At 38.7% G+C, this 17,003-nt stretch overlaps 1 protein-coding gene across 5 annotated transcripts in view; it reads right to left on the bottom strand.

Annotated features, from left to right (window-relative positions):
- Window positions 1-10,727, bottom strand: part of PHIP (pleckstrin homology domain interacting protein) — a 122,845-nt gene extending 112,118 nt beyond the window's left edge. For 2 of the 5 annotated variants that reach the window (XM_018052890.1, XM_018052888.1), the window contains exons 1-4: window positions 10,456-10,717; window positions 10,263-10,321; window positions 10,099-10,128; window positions 9,846-9,905 (exon numbers count right to left, since the gene is read on the bottom strand). In XM_018052890.1, the coding sequence (XP_017908379.1) occupies window positions 9,846-9,905; window positions 10,099-10,128; window positions 10,263-10,321; window positions 10,456-10,495 (189 nt within the window). In that variant the 5' untranslated portion in view covers window positions 10,496-10,717. Of the gene's footprint in view, window positions 1-9,845; window positions 9,906-10,098; window positions 10,129-10,262; window positions 10,322-10,455 lie in introns of all 5 variants that reach the window. The other 3 variants (XM_018052885.1, XM_018052887.1, XM_018052886.1) reach the window with 3 other exon arrangements.

Here is a 17,003-nt window from a genome sequence, read left to right on the forward strand (position 1 = left end):
TTGTGCCTTCAGTTGTGCGACTCTTTGGGACCCTACGGACCCTTTTCACCTCATTCAAATCTATTCTCCATATTGCAATTAGAATGCTTCTTTCCAAAACACAGGTCTGGTGGTCACCTCTACCTAAAGCACTGCAGAGGCTTGTCGTGCTCTTTGGAGATCCAACTCCTTCCCGTGGTCTGCTCACCCTGAATTGCGTGTGGAGTCCATTACTGTCCGTCTGCCTTCTCTGGCACACTCCTAGTCCTACACTCTCCAGCCCCCACTTTCCACATTTAGACACACTGGCTTTCTTTCAGGTTCTTTACCCGCACTGTCTCCTGCCAGGCTTTTCCCATGTGGTGTGCTCTGCATTTCTCCACCTCCCCTTGCCCAGACAACTCTATTTGCTTCAGACCTTCCCTTTAATGTAACTTTGCTTCCCTTCACTTTATTCAGTCTAGGTATATCATCCTGACTGAACATTCCTGGTGACTTGTTGTTAACTCATGTACCAGTTCATGACTGTACCTTCGACAATGTCATGGGTTTAATGTTTCTCTTAACTTCCCCACGAAAATGTATGAGCCCGCTATATGGATGTAAACCCTGTTGCCATCCACTGAAATTCAGGGGACAAGAAAGAGCTTTTTCAAATTTCTCATATCTCCACCCCGCCACCTCTAATCCCAATTAGAAAAATCAACAATCTTTGGTTAACTGGCCATAATTAATAGTTAAAACATGCATTAAATAAATGCACCCTTTCTGTAAACATGGTGCATTATCTAGAGCAGAGGTGAGCAAACATTTCCTGTGAAGGGTCAGACAGCAAGTATTTTAGGCTTTGAAGGCTACTATCTCATATATATACATGTATATATATACACACACACACACACACACACACCTCTTTAAAAATTTAATAATTCCAGCTTAGGGGCCTTGCAAAAACAGGTCTTCTGCACAACTGACCTGCAACAGCCCAAATTTACCCATTCCTAATTTAAAGAACAATCCCTGGCATCCCGCACAGAAGGACAACAGAATTCTGTGACACAAAGGCAAGTCTGCTCTTGCCTTCCCCATCTTGGCCCAAATCATAAACTCGGGTCACTCGTTTCTCAGACTGCACATTTGTTTTCTAGGATTATCAATTACAACAAAACCTTCTGAAATTGTGACTTGTAGAAAGACAGGTACAAGGAAGAAACTGAGCTCTTTGAGTGTGTTTATTTTCCTGTATTTTTGGCTAAGCCGATCTGCTTCTGCTTGATATGCTGCTTTATATACGACCACCCTTTTCAGCCAAGAAAATTTTGCCATTATCAGTGAGAAGTATTATAAATGGTGTTATTGGTGGGAAGAGAATGTAAAGAACCTGGAAGCCACCAGCCATACCATCATTAAAAATTTCTTTTCTCAGTTTGTAAAGAAAAGGTCGGTAGTTTGAATTAAGAACTCTGAAATCCAGAGCCTCAGTTTAAATTTGCTGAGTGGGAGGAAAACATCTACCAGGGGTCCTAATTCCTAGGACTGGGATTGCAACAGCCACCACCTGGGCGTTGGTCACCATATCTGACGCTAGAGTTGGCTGTTAAAACACTCCACATTACACACTTTGATGTTGAGGAAAATCCTTCTAAACCCAAACAGAGGAAAAAAACTTGAATCTTTTTAATGACCTTTTAAAAATGAGGTTAGGTCAATATATTCATTCCAACTACTTGATATACCTGTGAGACCTAGAAATGTTAGCCCTTCCTCAGGACGTAATTAAGAAGTCCTAATGAAAATAAGATCCACCTAATCTTTGGCACCAATATGATCTGATTTGACCAGGCTCTTTACTTTATCCCAATGTATTGAACACCTGACTGGTTCGAAAACAGTTTTTCAGATTTTCTCACATATTTTTTTCTCACAATTTTTTCAGACTTGAAAGGCTAGTTGCTTATGCTTTCTACTATAGTTCTGAGTTATAAAAAGGTCAGCTCAACATAATACAGTTCTTATTTTTAGTCCTATTCTAGCACATAAACAAAAACATAAATTAAAAAAATTTTATTCACTGTTTACTGAGGTCTATTACTAAAACCCAGTCCCTAAAAATCTCAAAACTTCTAAACTTTTAATTTATAAATGTTATATCATTATTACAAAGCACAGGTTAAATTATATTTATACTCTTTAAAACAAGTTTATGTTTTGTGAGCTTTTAGCTTTTCCACACAGGAAAATAATTCTTGTTTAGCTGCTAAATTGTGTTGGAATCTTTTATGACCTCATGGACTGTAGGCCACCAGGCTCCTCTGTCCATGGGATTTCACAGGCAAGAATACTGGAATGGATTGCCATTTCCTTCTTCAGGGGACATTCCCCACCAGGACCCAAACCTGCATCTCCTGCATTCGCAGGCAGGTTCTTTACCACTAAGCCACCAGGGAAGCCCAAGAACAGAAATATAGAATAGTTATATTCTCAGCATTTATCTTCACAAGCAAATAAGGTTAAGCATTGTCCTCATTTCACAGAATGAGTAGGAGAAACAGTAGAAAGTGGGAGAAACAGTATTCAAACCCAGGTCTCCCGATTTCAAGTTTAGTGTTATTTCTATTATGTTATAGTTTCCTTTTCAAAACTTGAGTTTCTCCCTCATTGCCAAAAGGATTTACAAACTTTAGGATTACAAACTTAATAGAACCTATATAACCCCTTTTCAAGTTAAATGCTCTAAGCTGGGTAACTAGTCTCAGAAGGACTCTCACAAGCCTATGATTTACTTGTACTCAGGGTATAGTAAAATTAATACATAATCTTACATGTCAAAATTAATTGTGGGGATCTATTTACTCTGAAATTACTATGAATAAACATGTTTGAAAGACTGTGTCTTACATTCACAGTTTAATCAATCACCTAAGAATTCATTTAGATAATTCAGTTAGTATTAGCAATACATATTTGTCATTTAAATAAAATGCAATACTGATTCTCCAAATTTTATTCATTATTGTACAATCTTACTATATCTGTTTAGGAAAAAAAAAAACTCTATCCAGATTTAAGGTTTCCGCAAACCACAAAGGATGCTCTATAAGAATAATTTAAAACACAACAAAATGACAAAGTTTAACTTTTTAAAATAACATTTTGAAGTTTTATTTTTAAATCAAGTCATTTGCTAAACAAATCTGTGAAATAAGACATCTTCTTTAAAACAGTTACTTAGTGAAGCATAATTTAAAACTCAGATCTATGATTCTGCTAAAAAAAGTTACTATCCACTAACTTAAAGATTGAGAATCCTTAAACCGCGTATTCTTAAGGTACCCATGTAAATAATCTTCAGAGAAAAATCAGTTTCATTTTTAGTAATGTTTCAGTTTTAAACACTACACTCAAAATAACTAGCATCACACATATAATGGCAGTGTAAAGCTGTTTCAGGAAATGCGTGTTTCTCCAAGTTGCCTGGAACTTAGTACTTCCACACCCCGAAACTAAACCAGAACCCAGTGACACAAGTAAAGGTGAGTACTTGGGGGTTTTGTATTATAAGCTCTGCCAAGACAGGCTATGTGTCTGTTCTTTATCCGGATGGAGACCAACTGGGTCATGCCACGGTGACCGCGGCCATCTGGAGGCCAGAACACATGGATTCTTTACGTGCTTCCTTTGCAGCAGGCTGCCATCATCCACGTTGCAATGAACAATTTACAACTTACGCCTTACACTACAAATCTTGCTCCTCTTAGTATTTAAATTAGTTTTACCTAAGGCAGAAGCTTCATCAGAAACCATGTTGCAATCCCAACTTTCTCAATACCAAAAACTTCTCATCCAACCATCCCTATGTGACCCCTGAGCTCAAATAAACCTGCTTTTGTGTATGCACGTATGTGTGTGTAAGACAAGTAACTAAAGGTAGCTTCACATCTGATGACTGCATTCTCTGTAGTGACCAAAGGTTCTCAGTTTTGTATTTCATCTCTCAATGTCACAAATTTTTTATTTTTAATAACCTGAATTCCCAAATGCCATAATGAAAAAAAATTATTTTCCATAGCCTGTTAGAAAATACTTACAGTCCTCTATATTCAATGTTTAATAACATATTAATTCTAAAATAATTTATTTTCACAAATCACTCACATGTCAACAACATAACTTCTCACAAACAAAACAGAAACTTTACACATTTAAAACTTACTGAATTTTCAACTTGGTTCCTAGTATATAACAGCCTTTATCACTTTTAGATATAATTACAAAAGCAACTTAAATATCTTTTTTCTCTAATACACTCATTTTTAATGTTTGACTTTCCTAAAGTGAATGAAAAGTACATTAAAAATAGGAAATTATTCTAAACGTTTATGCTTAGCTGTCTTAACTAATGGCCACTTTGCTTAGTATTAGGGATATTTTTCTATGAATTCTAAAATTTGCATGTGAAAACTACTAGTCACAATGAAATTCACCTACCTGGTATCACTTATCCAAAATAAACTGAGCAGAATACAATTTTATTTGCTATTAATTCTGTAGTGACAAGATAGATAACCACAAAATTTAGGCAAGAAGAATGACTGCAGAAGGTGAGAAAAGTTTCTAGATAAAAGAAACAGAAACTTGTGGTCTGACAAAAAAACTCTTTAGACTAAAAAACTGACATTCATAGGATTTATTTAACCTAATACTCAAGAGTAAATTCAACAAACTCTTTTTAAAACTCAGCTTAAAACAGAATCTTTAAACCAGATTACAAAACAACTCCTCCTGAAAATTTCCAAAATACGAAACTGTTGTGATGATTTTAAATTATGAAAATCTCTGTACAGAAGGAACCAGCTGCAACAGCCAAGCTCCCTTCACATATTTCTAAGTGCCATCTGATCATTACCAAAAGAAAGAGCTTCATATATCCTCCAATCAATTCTGCATATTTCAGCCACCCAAACATTTCTTAATGTTAACTGTTCCACAAATATAGTTCACAGTCAGACTTACTATATAGAAAAATAAAATTTTTCTAGAAATCTATCCACAATGCTTTAAAAATGATTTACTTTTTACTTTTACTATACTTCTTTCTTTGTATCTTAGGTTTAATTATTTCATCCTTGAATCTACAAAGTAACTACAAAGTAATGCTAATAGTGTCTTTTAAAGTTTTAAGCAGCCAATCTTACATGGTAAATACTATATTCAGAAAGTTATGCATATTGTTTCTGAAATAATGCTTTTTCTTAAAATTCTGCACATTATAAAGCTATAGTTGGGACAACTTCTACTACTAAAGTTCTGATCATAGCAAACACAAACCCTCACATAATACTTGATTTGTACCAGTCAGTTATCACTCTCGTAATAATCTTACTAAGTAGGAGCTGTTATTAACCCCTTGTACAGACTGGGAAACAGACTCCAACAGTGTTTTTCTGCCTCAGAGCAATCATAAACACCACTATGCAGCTGGGAACAGGATAATCCAACTCCTCCTTTATATTCATGCCACTTTACAATTATTCAAGAGTGCTAAGAATTTAACAAGTACTTATTTTAAAATTTTTGTAAATGCCTCCAACTCTTTAAAACAATGGCATAAATATCAATAGAATAACTGCATGTATAAGAAAAGATGAAGATTTACTTCAGTCCTTCAAGGAAATGTACTATTCCCTTTACATCTAACATTATTTCTTCATTTTAACGATTAAGACATTAAAACCATGTTACGGAGACTACCAAGCAAAACTTACAATTTCACTAATACTCTATTAAAAACAGAAAAATAAGTCTACAAGACATTTACTTCATTATATGCCACCACCCTCCAAAACTGAAACTGGTTAAACTGACAGTACTATGTAACATTTTAAAAATGATTTTGAATTAGGGATTCCCATTCCAGGTAATATGGATATGAAAAATGAATAATATGAATCCTTAATTCAAAATCATTTTTAACATGTTATCTATTTTTTTAACTTAAATCTGGTCTCTTAGGCTTTACACCTATACTTTCAAATTAATCAGCATACTCTAAGTGAGTACTTAAGTAAATCCTATTCAAGACTTCTATTGATCTCTGAATTTAAAACCACCAATGATTTGTGAACTAGTACTTAAACCATGGTGAAATCATACTAATTATAAAAAAAAGTAGTCTACAAAGTGGTCGTGTCTCAAAAACTTCATCTTTTCAAGAGAAAATGATACGTCAGACTGGTGCTACAGAAAGTGTCTATACGATTCCCTGATATGAGTGATTTGTCCAGGTCTACTTTTCTGTGTTTTACAAAATAACTCCAAATTCTAAAAAGTTGAGCTCTTCGAAACAATGCATTGCTACTTCTAGTTAAAAATCAGATTTCAATCCATTTATAAGAATGAGAAAACAGGGGCCCAGAGAAATTTTTGACTTGCCAGAGGTTAACCTGCACACTAACTGTTGGCAGGGCTAACATCACAATACACAATCTCCCTATTTGCAATGCTTTCCTTTGAACACAAAGATTTAGATTTCTAATAGAGTGGAATCATTTTTTTAAAGCAAATACCACTACAAAAAAATTGTAATAACTATATCTAACAGAATAGCAAAACAATAACAGTTTGGAAAATACCTTGCACGCAAGAAATGTAATCAGAGTCCCAAACCTGGCAAGAACACTTAAAAATTCTGCCTTAAGATCTCGTAAGTATGCAACTTAAATACATCATCACTACTTAAGGTGACTAGAGAGTGAAATTTAATAAACCAATTTCACTGTCCAAACTGAAAAATAAATGACAAAGATGGCTCTTAGCGCAAAAATTAGTTGTTTTCTTATTCTGTAAAGTTTGCCTCCTGCGTGACTCCATTCGAAAAATAAGAATTCCAATGAAAGTTTTAAAAAATGCCCGTTTGAAACCTCATCCTTTAAAAAAAAAAAGAAAATCTGATTGAATATATACTACAGGGCTAAACATAAAATAAAAATGCTTTAACTTCCTATCAAATTCCATCCACTGTTAAAAATGTTTTGTCTTGAGCAGAGGATAATAATCACAATCTTCTTTTACAATACCTTTATCAATGACACTGGAAATAAAAGTGTTACCCTTGAAACTTTTAAACTGCTCTTAAAACTCCACTTTCTGCTTGGTCAAAACTCAACTAATGTGAATTTTATCTGTAACCTGACTTTAGATGCTGATCTATGTCTTTTAAGCTCCCAAGTACAAATACTATACCTCATCCTAAATAGCTGTAATTTGAGGTTCTCCAGAAATCTCAATTTGACATACAAATTCTTACATTTAAAATATTACCCAATTTATCAGTTAACACAAGCAATGAATTCCCAAGTAGAGGCAAATGCTACTGAAACCACAAACGATAGTAGTTATTTTGGCTTCAAACACCAGAACAATCTTCAAACCAAAGTTAAATAAATTCAATTTGATAGGAAATAAAACTTTCAGTCTTAAGAATAAATTAAGACAATAGAGAATGCTGTACAAGAGACTTTGCAAGTGCTCATCTAGCTCACCACAGAATTTCATAAAAAACGTGCTCAAATACCTAAGGTTCTCAGTCAAAAGTCAAACAAAATTAAACCAAATACCACACACCTAGATACACAGTTTGACGGGTAAGAAAGCACCTCAAATGGTGCCTCGACTGAACAAATGCAAGGAAAAACTGTGCCAGAGAACTCTGAAGTCTAATAGGAATCCTTAACTATCTCATGAGCACGCCAACATGACTGTTCTGGTATAAACATTTGGAAACACTAATCAAGAAACACCACTTCCATCCAAAATAGGTGGATTTTGATAAGATAAAAAAGACAGAACTTATGGTATCCCAAATCTGATGAAGAGACGAGGAATATAAATTCATCAATATTTGAGAGATGAGAAATTCGCTCAAGAAAAGTTGAAAAACATTGGTAACCTTGTTTTTATTGGGAAATCAAATGATATTCCTACAAGGATTAGACAGTCTCACAATCTGGCCAGATACTATTGGCTGCTTCATTTAGAAAATATAAACATAACATTAACCAATAATCTCCACGTTAAAAAAAAACACGGCCACCTTCAGTGACTTGGGATTTGTGGGGTTTTATGAAATGCAACGGAGAGTTTGATTAAAATAGGCCAAGATGAGTTTTGTCTTCCCAATTCTTAAAAATGGAGTATTACAATCTTAATAATTCTTTCAGTAATAAGTAAAACATGGAGACCCACGTAAGATTTTGTTATTTACAAACCTAAAAATTAAATATTGCTGTTACTGAACCTTGAAGTTTGCTTCAAATTCATTTTAGCCTAGTATTGAGTAACACCAGAAGAAATCACTACATACTTGAAAACTGTTGTATGGAAATGAATGCGCTATTAAGTCTTTATTAAATTAACTAAACCTCAGTACTTTTAATTCAATACGTGGGAACATTTACCAACAACCTATATTAAATCCTAACATATTTACATACGAAAGTTAGATGTTCGTCTATATGCAAATGAAAGAGCCATCAAAAATCTTCTCATGCCTTCAATCTCGCGGAAGACATTCAAAGCTACTTGCAACTTCCTGATCCTTTCAGAAGCCCTCTTGAGGTAACCTTGTAACTGTCTCAAAACATCAGCTGAAAACATCTCAGAAAAACCAAGGCACTGCAGAGATTTCAAAGGCTTGCTCTTTGCTCTGCCCCCGTGACTGCCTGAACTGCCCATCACACACAGAGACAGACCACCTCCACGAGTTCAAGAGGACAAATCAGCACCGAATACAAAACTCGCCAATACAAATATCCTACTAGGCCCTTCACAATACTTAAAAGTGATAGCTTCACTTTCAATTTTTTTTAGAAATGACAAAAACACTCACTTCGAAAACCCACAAAATTAAGACAGAGCTATTTTTGAACCTAAAAAACAAAACGTCCCGCTAGAAACTGGAAGTTTTACTTGCCTATCTCCACTCCACAGTAAGTATACAGATAAAATTTTTTAAAAAATCAGAACTCTTCAGTGGCCTCCAACACTAGCTTTTAATTGAACGAGGGGCCTAACGCGAGAATTAGCAAAAGGAGAAAAAAAGCCTGGTTCAACGCCTCGCTTTAGGGTTTACAGGCTTTTCACTTCCGTGGAAAAAAAAAAATCTTGGGCAGATAGATGCAAGAGGTGCCGATGGCCCACGATCATCACACATCCGAACCCTTCCGATCAAAAAAAAAAAAAAAAAAAAACCTAAGTCTGAAGGTAAGAGAGAGTCCCCCTCCAAAAAAACGAGAGATTTAAGAGAAAAAGAGGCACACACGTCTTGCTGCGGTTCCGCCGCGGCTGAATAGCCCGCTTGTGAAATGCTAATGCCACTTCGGAGCAGTTAGTCACCAGCTATTGTGTGCGGCAGGAGAAAGCAATGCCGAGCGCGCGTGCAGAGCGAGCGCGCCCGCCTCCCTCGCGCCGCTCCCGCTCCCGCTCCCGCTCCCGCCCCGCCGCCGCCGCCGCCGCCGCCGCCTCGCGCGCGCCCCCGCGGCCGCACGGACGCGCGCGCCGGCCCCTCCTCCTCCGGCCTTGCACTGCACAACACTCATGACGTATCTTTATTTCTAGCACGTTAACAAAATATCGCAAATAAATCGTCGGCAGCCCCTGCGGCCCCGGGGTGCGGGTCCCCCCCGCCCCACTAGCCCCCTGCAAGCCCCCCGCGCCGCCCCTCCCCAACCCTCCCCGGGGGCCTCGGGAGCTTTCGGGTTCTGGGGCCAAGTTTTTGTCTCGGTTAAAAAAAAAAAAAAATTGCGGGAAATTCAATTTTTATTCGACTCGGGGAAAAGTTTCTTTGCTCCGCGACGTGAATGTCTCACCAGATTCTGGTAGGTCCTGGGATGCTCCTTGCCGGTCCAGTCGGTGCGCCGGGGCAGCAGCTGTGGGGTGCGGGGGGGGAAAGGACGCCCCGTGAGCCCGGCCCCCCGCGCCCCGGCCCGCCCGCGCCCCTCCCCCGCCCGCCCCGCGCCCCCGCCGGGGAGCCCCCCCACCCCCGAGCCCCGCGCGCCCCGGGCGCCCCGGCGGCGGCGGCCCAAGGGCGGTCGCGCGGCGCCACGCCGCCGCCGCCCTTACCTCCTTCTCGGCCACCTCGCGGATCAGCACCTGCAACAACAAAGCGGGGAGAGCTGAGCCCCCCGCGCCCCGGGCCGCGGCCCCGCCGCTCCCGCCGCCGCCGCCCTCCCCCACGCCGCGAGCGCCGAGCGCCGGCCCGGCCCGCGCCGCGCGCCGCCGTCTACCTGAGCCGCCTGCTGACAGGGTCCATCTTCCAGGAACCGGGCGATGAGGAAGTAGAGCTCTGCGCGGGAGAGAGAGGGACACGGGGGGGAGACACACACAGGCTGAGCGGCCGGGCGGCGGCGGCGGGGGGCGGGGGGCCGCGGGCGGGATCGCCCCCAGCCGCCGGCGGCCCCGGCGAGCCCCCCGACTTACCCGATCGCAGCTCCGAGAGGCCTTTCCTCTCACGAGACATGTTTATGGGTCACTTCGGGGCCGCCGGCGGGACGCCCCGCCGCCGAGGGGAAGCGGGGACGGGGCCGCCGCCTGCCCTATAGCTGTCAGTGTGTGTTCACGAGCCCGAACCTCGGCTCCACCATTCAAGCGACGGCGGCGGAGGCGGAGGAGGAGGAGGAGGAAACAACAACTCTCAGGCAAGCGGCTCCAGCCGCCCGCCCGCCCGCCTCCTCCGCCGCGGATCCCTCCGCCGCAGAAAGGAGTCCGCAGCCCTTCGCGGCCCCGGGCTCGGCCGGCCCGCAGCCCGCGCCCCCACCACCCCCCGGCACAGAGCGGGGAAAAAAGGAGTGCCTCCGACCCCCCGCCCCCCGCCTGCCCGCGGCCCCGGCGCCCCCCGCAACCCGGCGCGGCGAGACCCCAGCCCGCGGCTCCCGGGGCCGAAGGTGCGATTTATTTATTTATTTCCAGTCGAAGATGTCGGAGCCGGAGCCGCCGGTTGGCTGGAAGGCGCTTTCTCTGTGGAGGCCGATCGCGGGAGGGAGGGAGCGAGCGAGCGAGCAAGGGGGGCCGGGCACGGCTCCGCGGAGGAATCTGACGCACACGGAGCCGCAGCACAGGCTCTATTCAGCGGCCGCTGGCTGGGGCTGAGATGGAAGTTAGTTTCTCTGTAGCAGAAATAGGAAACAAATGAAGCAAAACTGCCCAAAGAGGGGAAATGCCCCGAGGACGGGTCTCGCTCTCACGCGCGCGCACAGACACTACACGCAGAGAGCACTCTCACGCTGGGCAAACTCGGGATCGCGCTACCCTGCCCGAGTTGAATGATAGTGTTTGGTTTCTGTCTCTTTGCCATGTGCATGTGTATAAATGCTGCGGATGGGCATCTGTGTAAGTCTTGTCCTGCGTTATTTCTGCAGCCTGTGCAAAGTGTTGTGTAATTTATTGGAGTGCTGTATATTGCCATAGAGGTTTCAGGCGCTTTTTGTTAGAAGCGCTTGCGTTTGCGAGCCCGTTATTTGCTGTAGCCACCTCTGCATATCTTTTATTACTGCCATTGCCTTAAGCGTACGTTTTTAAAAAAAAAAAAATTTTTTTTTTGTTATCTGGGCACAGCGAACTCCTGATCTGTACTTCAGAGACTCTTTTTCCTCTTACAAAAAGGCTGGTAATGGCTAATTAGGGATTTGGGATTGAAGAACCTTAAAGCTTTTTTAAGTGTTTACAAGAAGGAGTAATGTAAACCTGAGAGAAAGGCAAGAACGCTAATATTTATCTCTAACTGGTCTGGAGGTAACGTAGCGACAGATCAATAACCTAACCGAAGGATAATGAGAGAGTATAGAACACTTTAGTCGAGGTGATTGGTGATTTAATAATTTAAATTATCTGTGTATCTTGCAGTTGACTTCGTCACGCTAATTAATGGCTTCTAATTTGAGGTGTAAACCATTCCTGTTTACAGTTTCAAGGGGAAGACTTCTTGAAAACTGATGAAAAGAGAAAGAAAATTAATCTTTCGTAGATTAGTATGTAATTACCGGGTTTATATGCTAAATCATACGTCTGTCCTTTGCTGATGAGGATAAGGGCCTTGTTTTTTAAAAAACGAATATGGGTGAAATTAATGGAAACAATGGAAAAAGCCATTTGTTAGGCAACAAGGACACCAAGTGATATTTATCTCCAGATGATTTAAGTACTTTTTTAAAAGACTTGAGAGTTGATTTTTGTTTTTAAGGATTGCATTTTAAAGGGAATTAGCATAGTGGTTCTTTTGTTAACATTTAACAAAAGAGGCTCCCTAAAAAAAATTAGATAATAAACTGCATTTTATGGACCCGGTCTAAAAAGGTTATTTGTGGGGAAATGACCCACAAGCTGCATTGTGGTTTTCTAGATTGCTTCCTCAACCCTTGTACCCTCCAAGCTCCTTACATTCCTAGTGGGAAATACTTGCTGCAACTGCCGTGGGCTGCATTGCAAGACTGCACCGGTGTGATGCCTTGTACTGAAAAAGCCAGAAATCACCATACATGTGAGAGGGGATTCACCTAAACCTCTTTGGAATAATGGGATGTAAAAAATTGCCTTTTATAACAATCTTAACCAAATGTTTTTAAAAAGAGAAGTTACCATGACTTGTGCTATGGCAGCCGAGTTATCAGAGTCACTGTTATTTCTTGAAATGGCTATCCTTCAAGTCCTGGAAATATTTGCATTTTTAAAGACATTAATCCATTTTATGTAATATAGATAAAGTAGCTTGCTTCTAGCTGGTTAGGTTTGAAAAGATAGACATTTAATATGCCTTTTTGAAATTCTGTTTATTTCTATGACAAATCCTATTTTATCTTAACTTTTGAGAAGTATCTTTCTTCAATAACTGTGGGGTGGTTTTTTTTTGCATTATGATCTTCAAATAAACAGATTTTTGAAACTAAAAATTACAGTTAGAATTTTGAAGTTTTAAAATGCATGTATTAGCCTGATTCTTACTAATAGATGTTTTATCCTTGCTAAAGAAAATGAACCAAATTATGACATGGAATATAAAATTACTCAGGGTAAAGTTTTCTATATATATCTTGTTAGTATTATGTAAACATGGAGAGCTAGTATGAATATCTCATGTATGCTTTTCATTTATAAGCTTTTCTTAAGTATGCTGCTAGTACTTAGCTCCTAAAACAATTTTAAGGAAAATTTTCCTTGTAAATTTTCTGAATATGATGTTCCTATCATTTTGACTAACCTTTGACAATGTTTATAGTTTTTTTTTTTTCGAAGACCTAAGCCTGCCTTTGAACTAATTTATAACCATCAATCTGTTATGAGAAAATGTAGGTTAAACTGCTAAAAATGAAAATTTTTCAGCCAAATAAAAGTATTTGTTTTTAACAATAAATGTTAAATTGAATTTTACTAAGTTATTCAAATGTAACAAATACTCCTTTATAACATTTTAATATTTCTTTAAACATAAAACATTTCTGGAATCTGACATCATCAGTTAACTATAGAGTTTATTATGTCATTTGTTGTACATGTGTACACAGAAAAGTCTGCACATATCAAATAGGGAGAAACTCTTACTTTAAACTCCTATATTTTAGTTCCCAGGGCAGTGGCATTCTGAGCTAACTTTTTTGCACTTCTATAAGTTCAAATTCCATCTATATCCCTTTCTATTTGTTTATTTTAACTTTTTCATGAACTTCAGAAATAAAATGCCAATTTAAAAAGATTTTCATGCCTTTTTTTTATAAGCAGGCTAACAAAAATAGTAAAAGTTTGGAAAGCCAACAACTGCTGTTTTTATATGATACAGTCTCTAGAAGACTATTCTAATGAAATAAATGCTGCCATTCAAATTCTTTCTGAAACAAGATTGGCTAATTTATAGATAAAAAGATTCAACCACATTCATGAAATTTAGTTTGCCTTCACTAGCATGGTGAATTAATATGTAGCTCAAAAACACTTTACAATTACAACTTTTAAAATTATTTATTAAATCTTGTGTGTGTGTGATACTATGCTTTTTTTAATAGCAAAAACTGTTTCCTATAAAGTACAGAAATGGAAAAGTAAAAAACACTCCTCTTCAAAAACCTTCTTTTTTAATCCACATCTTCCCTAGCAACAAAATAACAATTGTCAAAGGAGCATAGTTTTATACACCACACTCCTGCTTTTGGATTGCTCCCCAATATGGTTTCTGTCCATGTCAGTCTGGCTTTCTCCCTCTCAACATACATGCTCTTTTTCCCTCACGAAGGTTGAATACATATCAGATTTGAACCATGTAAGCATGTATACTATGGCTGCTACAGGAAGAACAGAGATAACCAACTTTATAAGCTAATTCATTATTTTAACACCTTACATTGTCTCTCTTTTATCTCACTGAGAAACACTTAAATTAGAACACAATTCCTTTTCATCTGTAACAAAGATTAGCTGGTTGTCAATAACTATACAATCCCTTACTTATTTAAATGTTATTAGTATTTTACCACTAAATTCTTTTCCTCCAAATTAAATTATTCTAGTAGCTTAGATTGTTTTAAATATAAGTCTTAGTTTGCAAGAAAAGGAGAAATACATATCTTAATTGAAAAAAACATGTGTCTGTATATATACATATATATATATATATATCTCATGAGTTAACAGTACAACTACAAAGATTAAAGGAGAAAAGCAATTTTAGAACATATTCCCCTAAGATTTGAAGCAACACAGTGGATGAAGTAGAAAAAGCTGTTCCAGATGGCAGGAAACTTAAAGGAGAAGTCTGTAGGCATGTTCTATTATATGATGGTGTCTGATGGATTGAGAGTGGGCTGGACTGAACGTGCAACAGTGAAAGAGAAGGGAGACACAGGAGAAGAGATGCAAGACTTCAGAAGTTACTAGTGGTGGTGTATTAAACAAAGCATGATATTAGCAACATGATTTTAAGATGGAATTTGAGAACAGAAGTTAATGCAGTCACTTGCCTTCATATGTACCTGAATTCATAAACTTCGAGAACTCTCAAGAAGAAAAATTACTTTATTCATGGAAAGGGACAGGCTTGCCTGGCAAGTGAGTGAGGGACTTCTAGATAATCAGAATCAAGGACACCAAAGTAGACACTGTTGATAAAGAAAGAGAATGGCTGTTTAAAAGAGTAAGATCTGACCACCAGAGTGCCCACAAGGCTGCCATTGCCTTCTCCGAAATATAAGAATAAGACATATAAAAGTGAGAGAGATCCAACTAAAAACTGAGAATGAAGCCAATTTAGATGTAAACTGACTTTGTAATCAAAAATGGTGTTCCCAGTTTCTGAATTTCTATAGAAAGTCATGTCTCATTATACCACCTCGTTTGTAAATTACCCTTATTTTTCTTCATATGCTGCTGCTAAGTGGCTTCAGTCGTGTCCGACTCTGCGACCCCATAGACGGCAGCCCACCAGGCTCCCCCACCCCTGGGATTCTCCAGGCAAGAACACTGGCAAAGATCGCCTTGACTTATGCCTCTGTTGCTTTACTTTTTTCAATGAGTATAATCATACCTATTTGTTGAATTGGTGATTAGCTAACTAGCCCAAACAAAGAATGAATTCTGTGATACAATTAGGAAATTTCAAATAATATCAGTACCAAGTAGATCTTTCAGATGCAGTGTGTATGTTCAAAATTTAAGAAAAAAAGAAAAACTTAGCCTTTGATTTTGAGATTACAGCTACAAATCCAACTGCATTCAGAGTTTTCCTGCTTACATATGAACACACACAAAGGTGCATATTAAGTGGTTACAGTGGATTTTTTAGTGCTTATCCAAACTTACCAACCGACAGCGATTTATAGAAAGACTAATATAGCCTCTAATTGGAATCTCCTGGTAAGAACATATGTGTTATTTCCTCTCAACAGTTATCAGAAGTGGTGTAACTGAATATCATTAAGGAACATCTTTCTTAAGAATATTGAGTAAGTGGTATCATATGAGGAGGAAATATGTTGCCTTTTTGTCTTGCCATCCTCACCTCTCTGGTTTGCACATGTTATACTTTAGATTGTTTCGTCATTCGATGTTTTTGGAGTTTTTGGTAAGTGTGTGTGTAAGAGTTCTACGTTTCCCCAATCCCCAGGTTTTCAGTTTTTTTTGGTGTCTCTATAAAATTTTCCTTCTCTTTCATCACTGAAACTTTAATGGTAAACCAAGTAAGGGAATTAAGATATGTAATTAATTTGAATATGTCCTAAGAGCTCTAAGAGTATGAAGATGAATTTATTATTTATTTCTTCTAATTGAAACTCACACATTAAAATGTTCCACACCCCCTACTACTGTTTATCCCCCCGGATGTTTTACAAAAGACTAGAGAAACCATTTACACACCTGGTGTAAAAAAAAGTCTTCTTTCCTTTCTTTACTTCTCCATAAGTAAAGAAACAAAGTGCCAAGCGGTAAACATTGTTTGTGTATGACGTATACGTATACAATTTTGTGTTACTAAATTTTTCGTATTTAAAGTTTTTGCCAAACTTGAGGTAAATGTGGCCTCTTTAGACATTAGCTTTTCCGAGTTAGAGGAATTACTGATTTTTTTTTAAAATTATTTTTGGAGTAATTTATGCGTCTTTCAGACTCGAGTTTGTAAAGTTTCCAGTCTAATAGTGGCTGAAGAGAATTTACATTGACTCAAACCACTCTCTGGTCAATACTGCTTAACTTCACCTCCTTGAAATATTTAGAATGGAAATTCACTTCATTTCAGGCCAGATCTCATCATGCCTAAAAAATGTTTGAAAAAGAAATCTGTGATGAACACACAATGGCAAATTTCCATGGCAAAATAGTAAGATATTTTTTCCTAATGTCTGTTTACATTGCGGTTTTTTTTTTTCAATTACAGTAATAATTACAAAGGTCATTTCCCCTTTCAATCAACCAGTTTCTCCTGTGGCCTCTTCTTTTTCCTTTTTATTGTTAAGAATACTTTAATATACGTTTAGTTTTTAAATATGAAA

Source organism: Capra hircus, chromosome 9 (genome assembly GCF_001704415.2).
Source record: "Capra hircus breed San Clemente chromosome 9, ASM170441v1, whole genome shotgun sequence".
Lineage (NCBI taxonomy): Eukaryota > Metazoa > Chordata > Mammalia > Artiodactyla > Bovidae > Capra > Capra hircus.